Source organism: Eupeodes corollae, chromosome 1 (genome assembly GCF_945859685.1).
Source record: "Eupeodes corollae chromosome 1, idEupCoro1.1, whole genome shotgun sequence".
In the NCBI taxonomy this organism is placed as follows: Eukaryota; Metazoa; Arthropoda; class Insecta; order Diptera; family Syrphidae; genus Eupeodes; species Eupeodes corollae.
In genome coordinates this window covers 6111212-6124680 of record NC_079147.1, presented here as the reverse complement: position 1 = coordinate 6124680, position 13469 = coordinate 6111212, and the positions used below count along the sequence as shown (strand labels likewise).

The 13469-nt window shown below is 37.3% G+C and overlaps 1 protein-coding gene across 1 annotated transcript; it reads right to left on the bottom strand.

The window, feature by feature from the left end:
* Window positions 1–2415: 2415 nt before the first annotated feature.
* Window positions 2416–8097, bottom strand: LOC129940271 (glucosidase 2 subunit beta). The gene is made up of 4 exons (XM_056048555.1): window positions 7672–8097; window positions 7007–7609; window positions 3066–3649; window positions 2416–3000 (listed from the first exon to the last, which is right to left on the bottom strand). Exons 1-4 carry the CDS (start codon window positions 7846–7848, stop codon window positions 2754–2756), a joined length of 1611 nt encoding a protein of 536 aa, XP_055904530.1. The 5' UTR covers window positions 7849–8097; the 3' UTR covers window positions 2416–2753.
* Window positions 8098–13469: the final 5372 nt, after the last annotated feature.

Here is a 13469-nt window from a genome sequence, read left to right as displayed (position 1 = left end):
TTGATCTTCACGGGCAGCCATTAGCGAGCAAAAGTGTAGTGAAGTACCTCGGTATCTGGTTAGATCAGTATATTTATATTTCGACAGACATATAAATGCTGCTCTGACCAGGGCCAGAGGAGCTTTTGCTCTGACGAAACGGCTGTTTTTTAGCAGTCGGGTTGACCCCAGAGTGAAGGTAATTTGCTACATGGCCCTCATACGGCCAATGATCGTTTATGGTTGTCCTGTGTGGTTCAACGTTGACCTTCCCAGATGGAGAAGTTTCGGGTGTTCGAGCGGCAGTGTTTACGACGCTGTACCGGCTTATATCGAACAGCCGAATCTTCTTATGTGCATTACTATTCAAACGAGGTCCTATACAACGGGGCTCGAATCAACAGAATTGACAATTTCGTGATAAAACTCGTTCGAGGTCACATTGCAAGAGCTATGTCTTCGACCAACAATTTAATTTTCGGGGCGTTCTATCCGAACGACGAGTATTTTGAAAGTGCACGCTTGAGCGGGTTCATTCCACCAGAGGCATTCCTCTTTTTAGACAAATGCGGTCTGATACAGGATAGATTGGCAGTCCGTTAATCTACCACGTCAGACGAAGAACCGTAGATAGGCGACTCCCGTACAATCGGGACGTCTTGGCACAAGGTGGAGCGGAGCTCCTTCGGTTCAGTAGGGCTGTGTCCGAGCGGGACCGAACTGATAGGGTGAAGCAGGAGAACCAGTTTTGGTGGCTTCAATCGGCACTTGATAGTGGGTAGTCGGGATGGGGTTTTTAAGCCTTGGCCGGCCTACATACTTGCTTTATAGTTTTAGGGTTTAGTTTTAAGTAGAATAGGCATGGTGGCACAAAAAAAAAAACAAACAAAAAAAAAACTAAAGAAATTAAAAAAAACAAGGAATATAAAAAACAAAAAAACAAAAAAAATTAAAAAACGTACAAAAAAGACAATAAAATATAAAAACAAAAAATGTTAGATTTGCTGCTGTGGTTGTTCTAGTTTTAAGTAGTTTATAGGTAGAATAGGTAGTTTAAGTTAGTTTTAAGTTTTATTTAAGGACCTAACTTTAAGTAGTTTGTAAGCAAAAGTAAAAAAGGATATTGATATTAGTTTTTTTTTCTCAAACTTTTCTAATAAATACAAAAATAAATGAAATGAAATTTAAATGAAGTAAAATAGATCTTAGGGCCAAAAGGCATTAGTTTTAAGTGTTATAGTTTAAATTAGAGTGTCCGTATGGGACCATTAAGTTAGTTGTAAGTTATGGATAATTAGGCTAGTTTTATGAATTTTTGTCTAGCTTTAAGATAGGTTTAAGATCGAATAAATAAAAATGAATTTGAAAAAAAAAGTGCGTTGGACTGTCATGCAAGAAGTCTTGGGTTCAATCCCTGCCTGTTCCAGCTTAATTTAAAAAATTAATTTTCGCGGGTACTGCCTCTTGCGAGGAATTGACAAATCCTTCAAGAGTAATTCTTGTCATGAAAAAGTGCTTTCTCAAACTAGCCGTTCGGATTCGGCCTTAAATTGTAGGTCCCTTCCATTCCTGACAACAGTACTCGCACACAGGAATGGTTGAGAGTTGTAAGTCACTAGGCCCTGGTTCACAACGGACTGTTGCGCCACCCCATTTGATTTTTTTGAGTCGCTCTTAGATTCCAAACTTAATTTTCAGGCAGCGCCCCCATGGACCTAGCCGAATACCTATTCAAATGAAACATCGAAGATAGAATTTTGTTTAGGAATTTTCACCATTCTCATAACCGTCATCTACTGTTTTGATGATCTATTGGAATTTTTAGATAACAAAAAAAAAAAACACTTGTACCAAAACAAAGAAAAATTAGGTTAATTAAATTTCTTTTTTTTTCACTAAAGTACATAAAAGTGGGTAAACTAATGTACATAGATAGACTGAGGTACCTATGAGAAACATTAAGTCAACAGATGAGATACTCTTTAATTAGAAGCGATCAATGAAGAAAATAGAGTTTACCTAATATCTATCTTTATATTGAATAACGCCATTCCTAGTAGAAATAGTAAAGAGTATGATTTATCAATTTTGTTTCTTATCGTTTTTATGAGCACTTCCTATAATGTTTTTATGTAGAAATTGTGTTAATGGCTGCAGCAAACCTTTTTTTCCTTTTATCTATTATGTTATTCCAAATTACATTTGAATCACTGCATCAATTCAAATATATCAAACTCATGAAAAGTAAAGACGATAGCGTTGATGAATCAAAAAACGCTTCTCTAGATGTCTTGCCTCCTTTTGCCCTTTAAAAGCAAAAACCAAAAATAACTTCTTCCATTCTTTTAAGGAAACAACAATAACATTTTTACGACGTTTTTAAGTATAATTTTGTAAATTAAATTCTTCATTTTTTTTAAATTCAAATACACGAAATTTAAAAAGGAAAAATACAGTTTATTTGTTTTTTTTTCTACAATGAGCTAATTACGCAAAGTATACATAAACTAATTGAAGTATACAAAGGAATGGATTTTTGTTGTTTTTTTTTTGTTGAAAAGATTACAAAATAGAAGAAAACCGAATAAAGTAAAAACTGAAATGAAAAGAAACTTAAAGTAAAACTCAATTTAGTTCTTAAAAAACTGTTTTCTTGTGAATGATAGATAAAAAGATAAATTAATGATGGTGGGATTTTCAAAACCATCTTGACCTTTTCTGTTTGTTTGTTTAAAATAAATAAGAAATGAAAACTGGGTTTAATATTCTTAGTATTAGAGCTCATCGTGCATATCGTCATCAGAGGAATTATTAGGATTTTCGCAGGCAGCTGGAGTCTCGAAAACATAATGATATTCACATCGATTTGGTTCAGACACTCCGGTCACCTTGTGTTCTAATCCGCACTCTAATTGAATAACTGCAGATCTCTGTGGACCATTCCAGCATGAGGCTCCATTAGAATAGAGCATATGACTGTACTTATACTCAGATCCAGACCATCGATCCCATGATCCCAATCTAAAAAAAAGATCAATTCATTCAATTCACCACAAAACAAAGAAATGTTGTACTGTCATTCTTACCTTGTTTCTGAGCCACCGCTCTTTGGCTGTTGTGATGCTCTATCGAATGGACATAGCTTGTAGACATATTCACGATCTTCATACGCAAAGCACTGGCCTTCCAGGGAAGCAAATTCATCTGAAGCACCGTAGTCTTTGTTGATTTGCTCTTCGATTTCTCTGATTTCCTGTTCGATTTCACGCAACTGACGTTCGGCTTCAGACAATTCGTTCCTTGCAGCATTTGCTTCATCGATAATCTTCTGGGTTTCGGGGTCATAATTTGGTGCAGATGTTGTGACTTCCTCAGCAGCGCCTTCACCAGTTTCTTCGCCCTCTTCTTCTTCTTCTTCCTCGGGATCATATCCTGCTTCTCCTTCGTCTTCATGCTCATCGGCATGAGAGGGTTCTATGTACGATGGATCTGTATCGGTTTCCTGCTGATGTTGATCATCGACTTCTTCGGCATCAAATTGTGGTGGTTTAAAGAGTCCGGCATCCAACATGAGATATGGCTTGATTCTGGACCAGCAAATGGATATAAAATGATCTATATCGACGCGATCCTTTTCATCGAGGAATAAACGAGCTTCTTCTTCAGATACCTTTTTGGAAACAAAACCAAGCGAAAGTCAGGAAATTATTAAAGGAATGTGTTAGAAAATATTGTTGTTTGAAAAGGTGGACAAAAAGAGAGAAACATAAGCCAGGTTGGCACCTTTTACCAATTAAATTGGACAACCATAAGATGGTTTAGGCCCATTCACTAAAAATAAACTTATTTACGCTCAACCTTAGAGGTTATGTTCTACTTTGTCGTCATATTGTACCTAAGCTTCTTAAGTTTCGTTCAGGCAAATGACTCTTAGACTACTACAAAAGAATTATGACTTAGACAAGAGATGGGATGGACCGATACAAGCTAAATAAACATGTACCGACTCTTGCCGATGTGGACTTCAGACGGCAGCGGACGAATTCTCGAGATGGAATCAACAGTTCCAGTAAGGATGAACTACTTAGTGAACACCTAATAGTGCTTCTACAACTTATTCGGAGCCCAGGCCAATAAGGAGCGGTTTTATCCTGCTTCCCGTCCTTGGAGTTATACTACGGATCTGGCCCTCCAGGTTGGGGGTTGTGCCGACGCGTCGGGGTGACTTCCTGACCACGTAAAAAATACCTAATTTGCCAAGCACTAACAAGCCTCGGATACGGACAGATTTACTGGTGACAACCCAAGCAAACGAAATAAGGACAACGAACTTCGGATCTGTACGTGGAATGTTAAGTCCCTTAACAGACCACGTGCAGCCGAACAATTAGCGGAAGCCCTAAACTGCTGCAAGGCAGATATTACAGCCATCCAAGAAGTGCGATGGGATGGACCGGGCAAACGCAAACTAAAAGACTGCGATATATACTACGGCGACTGCTACCGAGAACAAATACAGATTTGGGTGTGGATTTGTTGTTGAAACTAGACTTAGGCAAAAAGTCTTGAGTTTCAACAGTGTGAGCGAGCGCATCACGACAATACGCATCAAGGCTAAATTCGCCAACATAAGCCTAATATGCGCGCATGCCCCAACAGAGGAGAAAGATGAAGACACAAGGAAATATTCTTCGAGTTGTCCAAGAGACTTATGAGCAGTGCCCCGGCTATGACATTAAAATTATCTTAGGAGATTTTAACGCCAAGCTAGGAAGAGAAGACATCTTTGGTGCCATAATCGGGAGATACAGCCTGCACGACACCACCTCCGACAACGGATTCAGGCTGATCGATTTCGCTGGGGGGCGAGACGTTCTGGTACTTAGATCGCAGTTCATACATCTTAATATCCACAAGGGGACATGGAAATCTCCTGATCAATCAACTGTCAACCAGATCAACATTGCGATCGACGCACGACACTTCTCTAGTATACAGGATATCCGAACATTCTGAGGGACCAACATTGACTCGGACCACTACCTCGTTGTAGCCAAGGTATGGCTACGGATATCCCGATCCAAGCCAAAACAAGGAAGTACTGTGAAAAGATTCGACGTTAGACGCAAGACTGCCGATCGAGTCTTTAATAACCTCTTAAGGAGTCCTATGCTGCCTGCATTAAGCATTGAAAACCAGTGGCAACATTGCCTTGCAGCCATCAGAGATGCCACCTCTAAAGTGCTAGATTTCACACGTCCACCACAGTGAAACCGCTGGTTTCACGACGAATGCCGGCAAGCGCACGCAGCGAAACAACAGGCATACAAAACAGCGCTGCACAGGAGGAATAGAGCTGCTCGCTAGCTCTACGAGCAGAAGAGGAGAGAGGAACCCGGCTTCTCAGATGGAAAAAAAGAGAGCACGAGAACCGGACGATCGAGGAGATAGAGGGATGTCACAACAGTAATGAAGTTCGTAAATTTTACCAAAAGATTTAAAAAACCTACCAAGGGAACAAGCCACGAACCGAAGCCTGTAAGGACGATCAGGGGAACATGGTAGTGGAACCGCAGTTTATGTTGAGAATATGGAAAGACCACTTTTCAAAATTATATAACGGCGATGACGAACTGAATTCCGTTGTAAGGGAGATAGAACCATTCAACATCGGCGACGCAGATCAACATTTCCGCCTACCCGACCTTGACGAGGTGAAAATAGCTGTAACTAAAAGTAAGTCAAACAAGGCCGCTGGAGCTGACTAACTCTTCAGCAGGTGATGACTTGGTAGGGAGTATGCACCAACTCATCTGCAAAATATGGTCGGAGGAAAGCATGCCCGATGAGTGGAAAATCAGCATAGTATGCCCGATACATAAGAAAGGAGACCCTCTAAACTGCGCCAACTACAGAGGCATCAGTCTCCTTAACATTGCATATAAGATCCTCTCCGTATTATGTGAATGTTTGAAGCCGTTCGTCAACAACCTGATAGGTCCTTATCAGTGTGGCTTCAGACCAGGAAAGTCCACTATCGACCAAATATTCACAATACGGCAGGTCTTGAAAAAAAATCCCAAGAGCTTCAAATCGATACATCGATACTTTATCGATTTTAAAACCGCGTATGACAGCATCAATAGGGAAGAGCTTCACCGAGCAATGTCTAGTTTTTGGAGAATGCACGCTGCTCTATCAAGGTTGGAAAAGATCTCACCGAAGCATTTAATGTCAAAAAGGTTTTAGACAAGGCGATGCACTGCCATGCGACTTCTTCAACATCGTTCTGGAAAGAATTGTGCAAAACTCAACCGTCAACACTAGAGGCACAATCTTCAAAGTTTCATCTAATTAATCGGATACGCAGATGATATTGATATAATTGGAAGATCAAAGCGTGATGTCAGTGGAGCGTTTTTGAGCATTGCGACGGAAGCGAAGAAGATGGGTGTAGTGGTCAATGAGGCCAAGACCACGTATATGCTGTCATCAAAAAAGGACACTGAACAAAGATGTCTTGGACAAAACGTCACCACGGACAGCTATAACTTCGGAGTAGTTAAGGACTTTGTCTACATAGGCACCGCTATAAAGATATAACAGATAACGACACCAGCTCTGAAATCAAACGAAGAATAACTCTTGAAAATCGCAGCTTCTTCGGACTTAGAAGGCAATTGAATAGTAAACTCGAGCATCGAATTTTTATCTCGAATCCGAACGTCGAATTTGGAAAAGACTTTTCATGACAAGCATTACTCTTAGGGTATTTGTTATCAAGAAGCAGCATCAAAGAAGGAATGGATGAGAATACAGCATGACACCATCTTCGTCTTCGAATACAGGCTGCTCGATGTTCTTGCTGGGTAGAAGTAATATGTTTGGATTACCAGTAGTTTCACAGTTTTTACCTATTAACGACTGACAAGGTGACTTAGAGGTCACCTGCATCACCCAGAGTGACCACATTTTTAGCAGACTATATCGTTGCCTGAATATAACATTTTTGTTTTATTAAATTTACCTCTCCATTACGATCCTTATCAAATGAGGCTCTTGACTGCAATTCAGCAATTTCAATAAATCCATCTTGGTTTGAGTCGAACTTAATAAAAGTGTCCGTTGCTTCGTTTGTATTGTCGTATGCATGTTGTTGGGTCTTCTCCTGCTTCTCATTTTCCTGGATTTCTTTGTATACTTGTAGAGCTTCATTTTCTACGCCCTCGGCTCTCTTCTTGATATTTTCCTTCTCTATCCGAATATTGTCGGCTTCTTGTTTTCGATTTTGCAACTCTGCTAGTCTGACATCCCGTTCATCTCGCATTGTCTTGCCCTTTGAACTGAGCTCTGCTTTTAGGGCAATTCCTCGTTTAGCTAGTTCCTCCCTGCTTTTCTTAAGTTGGCGCTCCTCTTTGCCCAATTCCAGACAAGTATTCACACATTTGCTATCTGGAATGCCGTACTCATCGCTGGCGTCGCAGCAATCGCAAATGCCATCGTTTACTCGAGAGCTAGGAATGTTCTTCGGCCTGAAGCCAGCGTTTGTGCAATGGAATTTTCCGTCTGGACAAGCTGACGTTCCCGGTTCGTCGCTGCCATCGGAGCAGTCGCAAAAGTCATCATTTATCTAAGTAAACATTCATTGTCATAAATCAAGAAATCATAAAGTTAAGTCGGCGTCGAACTCACCTGGAGGTAGTTTATGGTCTTCAGTCCATTTAAACACACGAAATGCTCGCCGGGTGGGTAGAGACTTGTTTTGGATATGGCAACACCTCGAGGACGTGGAATTGTCCCCAAAGCCGAATTGTTGCTTAAACTAAGAACACAAAGAATGCCGAACGCAAAGTGGAATGAGCGCTGCATTTTCTATCACAAGAAGACTACAAATTTCCTTTGTACGGCGGCGGTAAGTTTAATCTGCTTGTTTTCTTGTTTCTTGTAAATGGTTTTTGTCATGCAAATGGTTTTCAAAAACAAAAAAAAAAGAAGCGATATCTAAAGTTTTAAGCCGGTTCAGAATGATGGACAAATCGCACTTAAATTTTTCTTTAAAAAATCGTCACCTTCTCCGAGTTCCTCGCCGCAACACTTCAACAAGAGTATCACGAATCAGCAGATATGGGATATCAGAGCAAACGTCATCTACTAGTTACTTCAGTTTGGCAACAGATGGAGATATGATTTTTAAAGGGAAATACAAAGTTATGTAGGTTAAGTCCCCCCTTACACTGGAATAGAATTTGAAATTCCTGATTAAACATTTTATAGAAAAGATGGGTCTAAAAGGTGTTTGCTTTGCAGCTCAAGAATTCATATTGAGCTTTGTGGCGGTTTATTTTATGATATAAATACAAAATTCATGGTTTAAGTGAAATTTAAACGAATTTCAGGTACGAAATCGATTTTTTCAAAGACTTACTTGGCTTGAAAGCAGTATTTTCAATTTTAAAACCATAAGTGAAATACACTGGCGCAAAATTTTATACAACCTATTATTAAGGCCTTAGCACGATACTAGTTAACAATTTACTATATACATAGTAATCTACTAACTTTTCACTAATTTTAAACACTTTTTATTGTTTTGCTAACTAGTATCATGCTAAAACCATTTTATTAAAAAAAACATAAACACATCTAAATAATGACAGATTGTGGAGCAAACAAAAAAAAACATACCTTAATATTTTTGCAAATGTCAAAGTGACAACATTGAATTTGTATTTTCTTTATTAATTAATTAATTTTATTAATTTCGTTGCAACTATTTTGGATATTAACAGCGAATAATATTAAAAATGTATTCTACCAGCTAAAAGAATTATTGTTTAGTGAAAAATTTTAAATGAAATGTGCATTACATTTTTGAATATCTGCGATAGATCTATTCCCCGTGAAGAATCTTCAATATCCACACAATGCTACAACTGTTGGCTTCGGTGTGAAGGTTGGTAGCAGTGGTTGTGGGTACTCAGGAGGGTATCTAAGGTTGCGACAATAAAGACAAGCATTGTCCAGAAAAGGAGCTCCTCCTTAAAGAATTTGGTTCCACATGCTGGAAGAGACCTGCTTTATAGCTTGAGACAACTGCCAAAAACAGCGGCAACAAAGTCCGACGCGACGTGATGACTTCTAGAATTAACCAAATCGACGAGGGTACATCTCATGCAGCTCAGCTTCATTTGCTGCAGATCGAGCATGCTAAGCAGTGCTAGACGAACAACACTTATTGAATTCCAAGTAAGCTAATGCTCATGCTCGTGAAAAGCATTAATTGGATTTGGAGCAAATGAAAGAATACCACAAAAAGAGAATGCGAAAGTTTTAATTTAATCTTTATTTTCTATTTTTTTTTTAAATAATTACTTTTTTGTTTTATGGAGTTTTGTTGTTTTATGCTTTTTTTCGTTTTTAACTTATAGTCATTTTCTTAATAATAAAAAGTAATTTAAAAGCTACGAATTGCATTTAATGTTAAAAGTTTTTATTGATAATGCTGCTCCTGTTTGAGTTTCATCATTATTCCCATTTGAAATTGAATTTGTATGTTGGCCTTGAGCTTCATTATCTTCATGGAAAAAAGGAAAATTTAGTTCCTTTGCTATATTATTGTGAAGCACAGCCACAGCAACAACAACATTTTTTGCCGTTTCCAGATCCACTCGTAGCCGAGCTAGCAAAGTCCTGAATTTGAACTTAAGCTGCCCATTTAGGCATTCTATACGGCTTCTTGAGGAAGTATGAGAATATTTATATTTTTGTTCTTTTCTGGAGCTCGGATTTCTTAAAGGGGTTAGCAAAATGTTGGAACATGGGTATCCAGCATTGCCTAACAAGATACCCTGATGGATGCTAATACTTTCTTCAAGCTTACTTTTAAGGCGACATTTGTTCCAAATGTTGGAGTCATGAAGAGACCTACGAGACATTGCAATGATATCTATAATTCTGCATTTATGATCCGGTACAATTTGGACATTTAATGAATAATAACCTTTAAGAAATTGATAGTGTTTTGTACATAGACCAAATGACATTAATGTTTGACTATCGATTTTTTTTAGTTAGGAAAGTAATATCTAACTTTTCTATTTATGTACTAGCCAGCCATAATAGGTCCCACAATCCTAGCTGGTCGCTTGATTTGAACAAGAGTGCAATCGATTGCACCTATGACTTTTGGGAACCTGGCGATATTGTAAAATCCGGATTTGATGTCATTCAACTCCGCAGGGGAAAATGGGAACTTTATAAAGTGTGGAAGTAGTGAAGCAATTCTTTTTGCGATGTTTTTAATTATTTTTCCCAATATAGACTGCATCATTCCATGTAATGCTCCAAAAGTATGCGAAAAGTTGTACATGTTTATTGACCAGTAATAGAAAAGTTTGTTTACCAACATCAGATTGATGGACATTTCCTCCAAAAAAGTGTAACATTACTAGAACTTGCAAATCTTAAGAAATGTCAAGATTTTCAACCAAGAACCGAACAGTTGTTTTATCAAATCTATACTTGGAGTAAAATTCACCATTGTCCAGCTCGAGTTTTAAAGCTTTTAACTTTCCTACACAACACATTTCAAAATCTTCTTCCTCCGAAAACATTTTAAATTAATTAACTTTTTATGATATCTATAAATAAATTTCATTTCACAATTTATCAATTTTAAGACACTTTTTCACATTTGAGAAAAATGACATATGTCATACAGATTTATCTATAAAGATTTATTTATAAAGTAGCCATTTGGTGATTTTAACTTTAGTAAAATGTTAAGAAGATAGTACGATACTAAACTCGTTTAAAATTATCAAAATCCTTTTTTTAACCTAGTATTATACTAAAAATGATTTACATCGTACTAAATCGTCAAAAATTTTGCCCCACTGTTTTTTATTTCAAATGTTTGAACTCGCTATTTAGGCACCTGTTAAAAGCTGTATTTTTTTGACACTTGACAAGATAAGACTACACCATTTCTAAAACCCAACAAATAGTTCAACTGCTCTAATGTAAACTTTATTTACATTAATGAATGATGATCTTGCTCAACTGCTTTATTTTGAATTAATAAACCTGGCCCCATTTATCTGCTAGATATGAACTGCTAGTAGCAAAACTCACGTTGATGTCATATAATCAATCCTTAACGCTACTAGGTTCCTTGTTAGTTCAGCGGAAATATGGAGACTCTTTAGGAACCTTAATTAACATATGAGTAAATGACCCTACTCATGTATAGAATAATAGAGGGTTTTGAATACTAAGGCAACAACAACGTGATTGTACTGCAACGTGGCGGGAATTACATATGCCGATCATCCGACTCTTTATCTTTTGTACTCAGGGTCTGTTTCACAATGTATAAGTAAAGTTCTGTTAAATCGTACTGCTCGCGAAAAGTCATTTCGTACTTGGAGCTAAGCCCAGACTCAAGCTAGAATTAAACAATCAACTTAAAGTTTCAACGCGTTGACTCTCTGACGTCATAAAAAACATCTAGATGGTCGGTGTGCATTTGTGCAACGCACCGTCAACGTCAGCGTCAATGCTTGAAACGTTGACTATCACACGATTAAACAAAATGTTCAATTCGACAAATCGGACCAATTACAATAACTTCCTTTGGGAAGTTAATAACATTTGAATTTTCTCAAGAAATGTATGATGTTAATGTACCTTTTATTAGTAATTCTTTTAATCTATTTATCCCTAAAAGAAAACTAAACAAAAAATCTTTCCACCATAATGGCATGGTTTAAAAATATCTGTCTCATTTGAAAATGATTGGAAAAAATTAAATAATTTTTCTAATTGGCAATCACAAAAAGTTTATATTTTAATTCTTTTTTTGCATTGTTGTGTTTTTTTTTCAATCAACCAAACCAAAAAAAAAAACAAAATGTATTTTCATTGCCTTCCTCGAACTTTTGCTGAGTTTGTATATAATCTTTTCTACCTTCTGTTTTTTAATAATATGAAAAAAGCATGTGGAACGAACTGTTTATAGGAAGTCGTAAAAAGATGCCAGGTCGAGCGTTCCTCTTCATGATAGAACTATTCAAATAAATATACGAAGTTGTTAGTTATTCCAACATTCCAACTACTTGTTAGTTATTCCAATATTCCAGTTGAAAATCTTTTGACAAAAGAAAACTAAGGAAAAAACTGTAAAATTGTTCCTTGTGCCTGCCGTTGTGTTTAAATTTCGAACAGAGAAAAAAAATATATTTTTGAAGGATAAATGGATATCGCCATCAGACTCGTTAACGAGAAGAAAAGTGTCATAGATGCTTTAGAATTGTCAAAATCCCAAAAACAAATTGTGAGGATATTTAAAGAGACACTCGGAATAAGTTCGCTATTATTCGTGTGAAACTTATAGCGGTGGATAACCAAGCTATGAATGGCAGTATAAACCCGGATAATTTAATGGGTGTGTATCCTTTTTACTAACAAAAATTCAAACTCAATAGTAACTTCATCAATTCGTTTTGAAATTCGAGATACTATTTGCACAAGCCATGATAGTGTTGCAGAATTGTGCCGATTCCCAGAAGAACCTGTCTCTCAACAATCGCTACCTAGCCCTTCGCTTTATAAGTAATTTGTTTTCTGTTCTAATGAAAAATGCTTGTTATGATTAGATCTTTGAGGTAAAAGCAATAATAATTGATGCAAATCTGGGGTACATGCTTTCAGTATTCTATAAAGTTATGAATAACTTCAATCAAACCGGTAGTTTAGTAGGAGCCAGCCAATAGAAGTTTCAATTTTCAAATTTTGGGTACAAAAATTAAATTATGAAATTTGAAAATTGAAACTTCAGACGCCAGAAAAAATATAGCTTCGGCTGTATGGCACTTAGCGCCAGCCTGTTGAAACCAAATGTTGCCAATATCCTGCTCTTTAATTCTTTCAACAGGCGCAATAACGATCGCCATTAACTGTAAAGGCCACTCCTTGCTCATTTTAGAAGAAAAATGGCCCAATTATGGCTCTGGACCAAAATCTACCTCAAATAGTGTTTTGTTTTGGGGTGTATATTGTTTACATACCCGCCAAGATCAAAATAAACTTCACCTGAAAAGAAGATTTTTTTTGGCAAAATTGCCATCTTCTCTAAGCGTTGTTCTCAGCGTATAAACAACCATATTCATTCAGCGGAAGAATAAAACTTATTTTCTGTCAAATCAGACATGAGGTTACCCTGAGACTCTACAAGAATAAAATTCAATCCAACTTCTCTTCCGCAATCTTGACCGCAATCCAGTGTTTTTTTTTTTTTTTTGACTGGGCATATTCCAAGAGCAACCTCAAAATGTCACATTTGACACAACGTTTAAGGGATCATGACGAAATCTAGAATGCCAAACATCACGAATGCCGAAAATCTCGAAAATGAAAAAAATTATCTAGAACGCAAAAATCTCGAATCCACAAAAATCCAGAATTAACAAAAATATCGAAAGACTCTATCT

Bases quoted from the DNA above. Each gene is read 5' to 3' on its own strand.
- LOC129940271 (XM_056048555.1), bottom strand. From the start codon at position 7,848: ATGCAGCGCTCATTCCACTTTGCGTTCGGCATTCTTTGTGTTCTTAGT. The intron at 7,610-7,671 runs GTGAGTTCGACG...ATGTTTACTTAG, and splicing joins AGACCATAAACTACCTCCAG to ATAAATGATGACTTTTGCGA. The intron at 3,650-7,006 runs GTAAATTTAATA...GTTTCCAAAAAG, and splicing joins ATAAGGATCGTAATGGAGAG to GTATCTGAAGAAGAAGCTCG.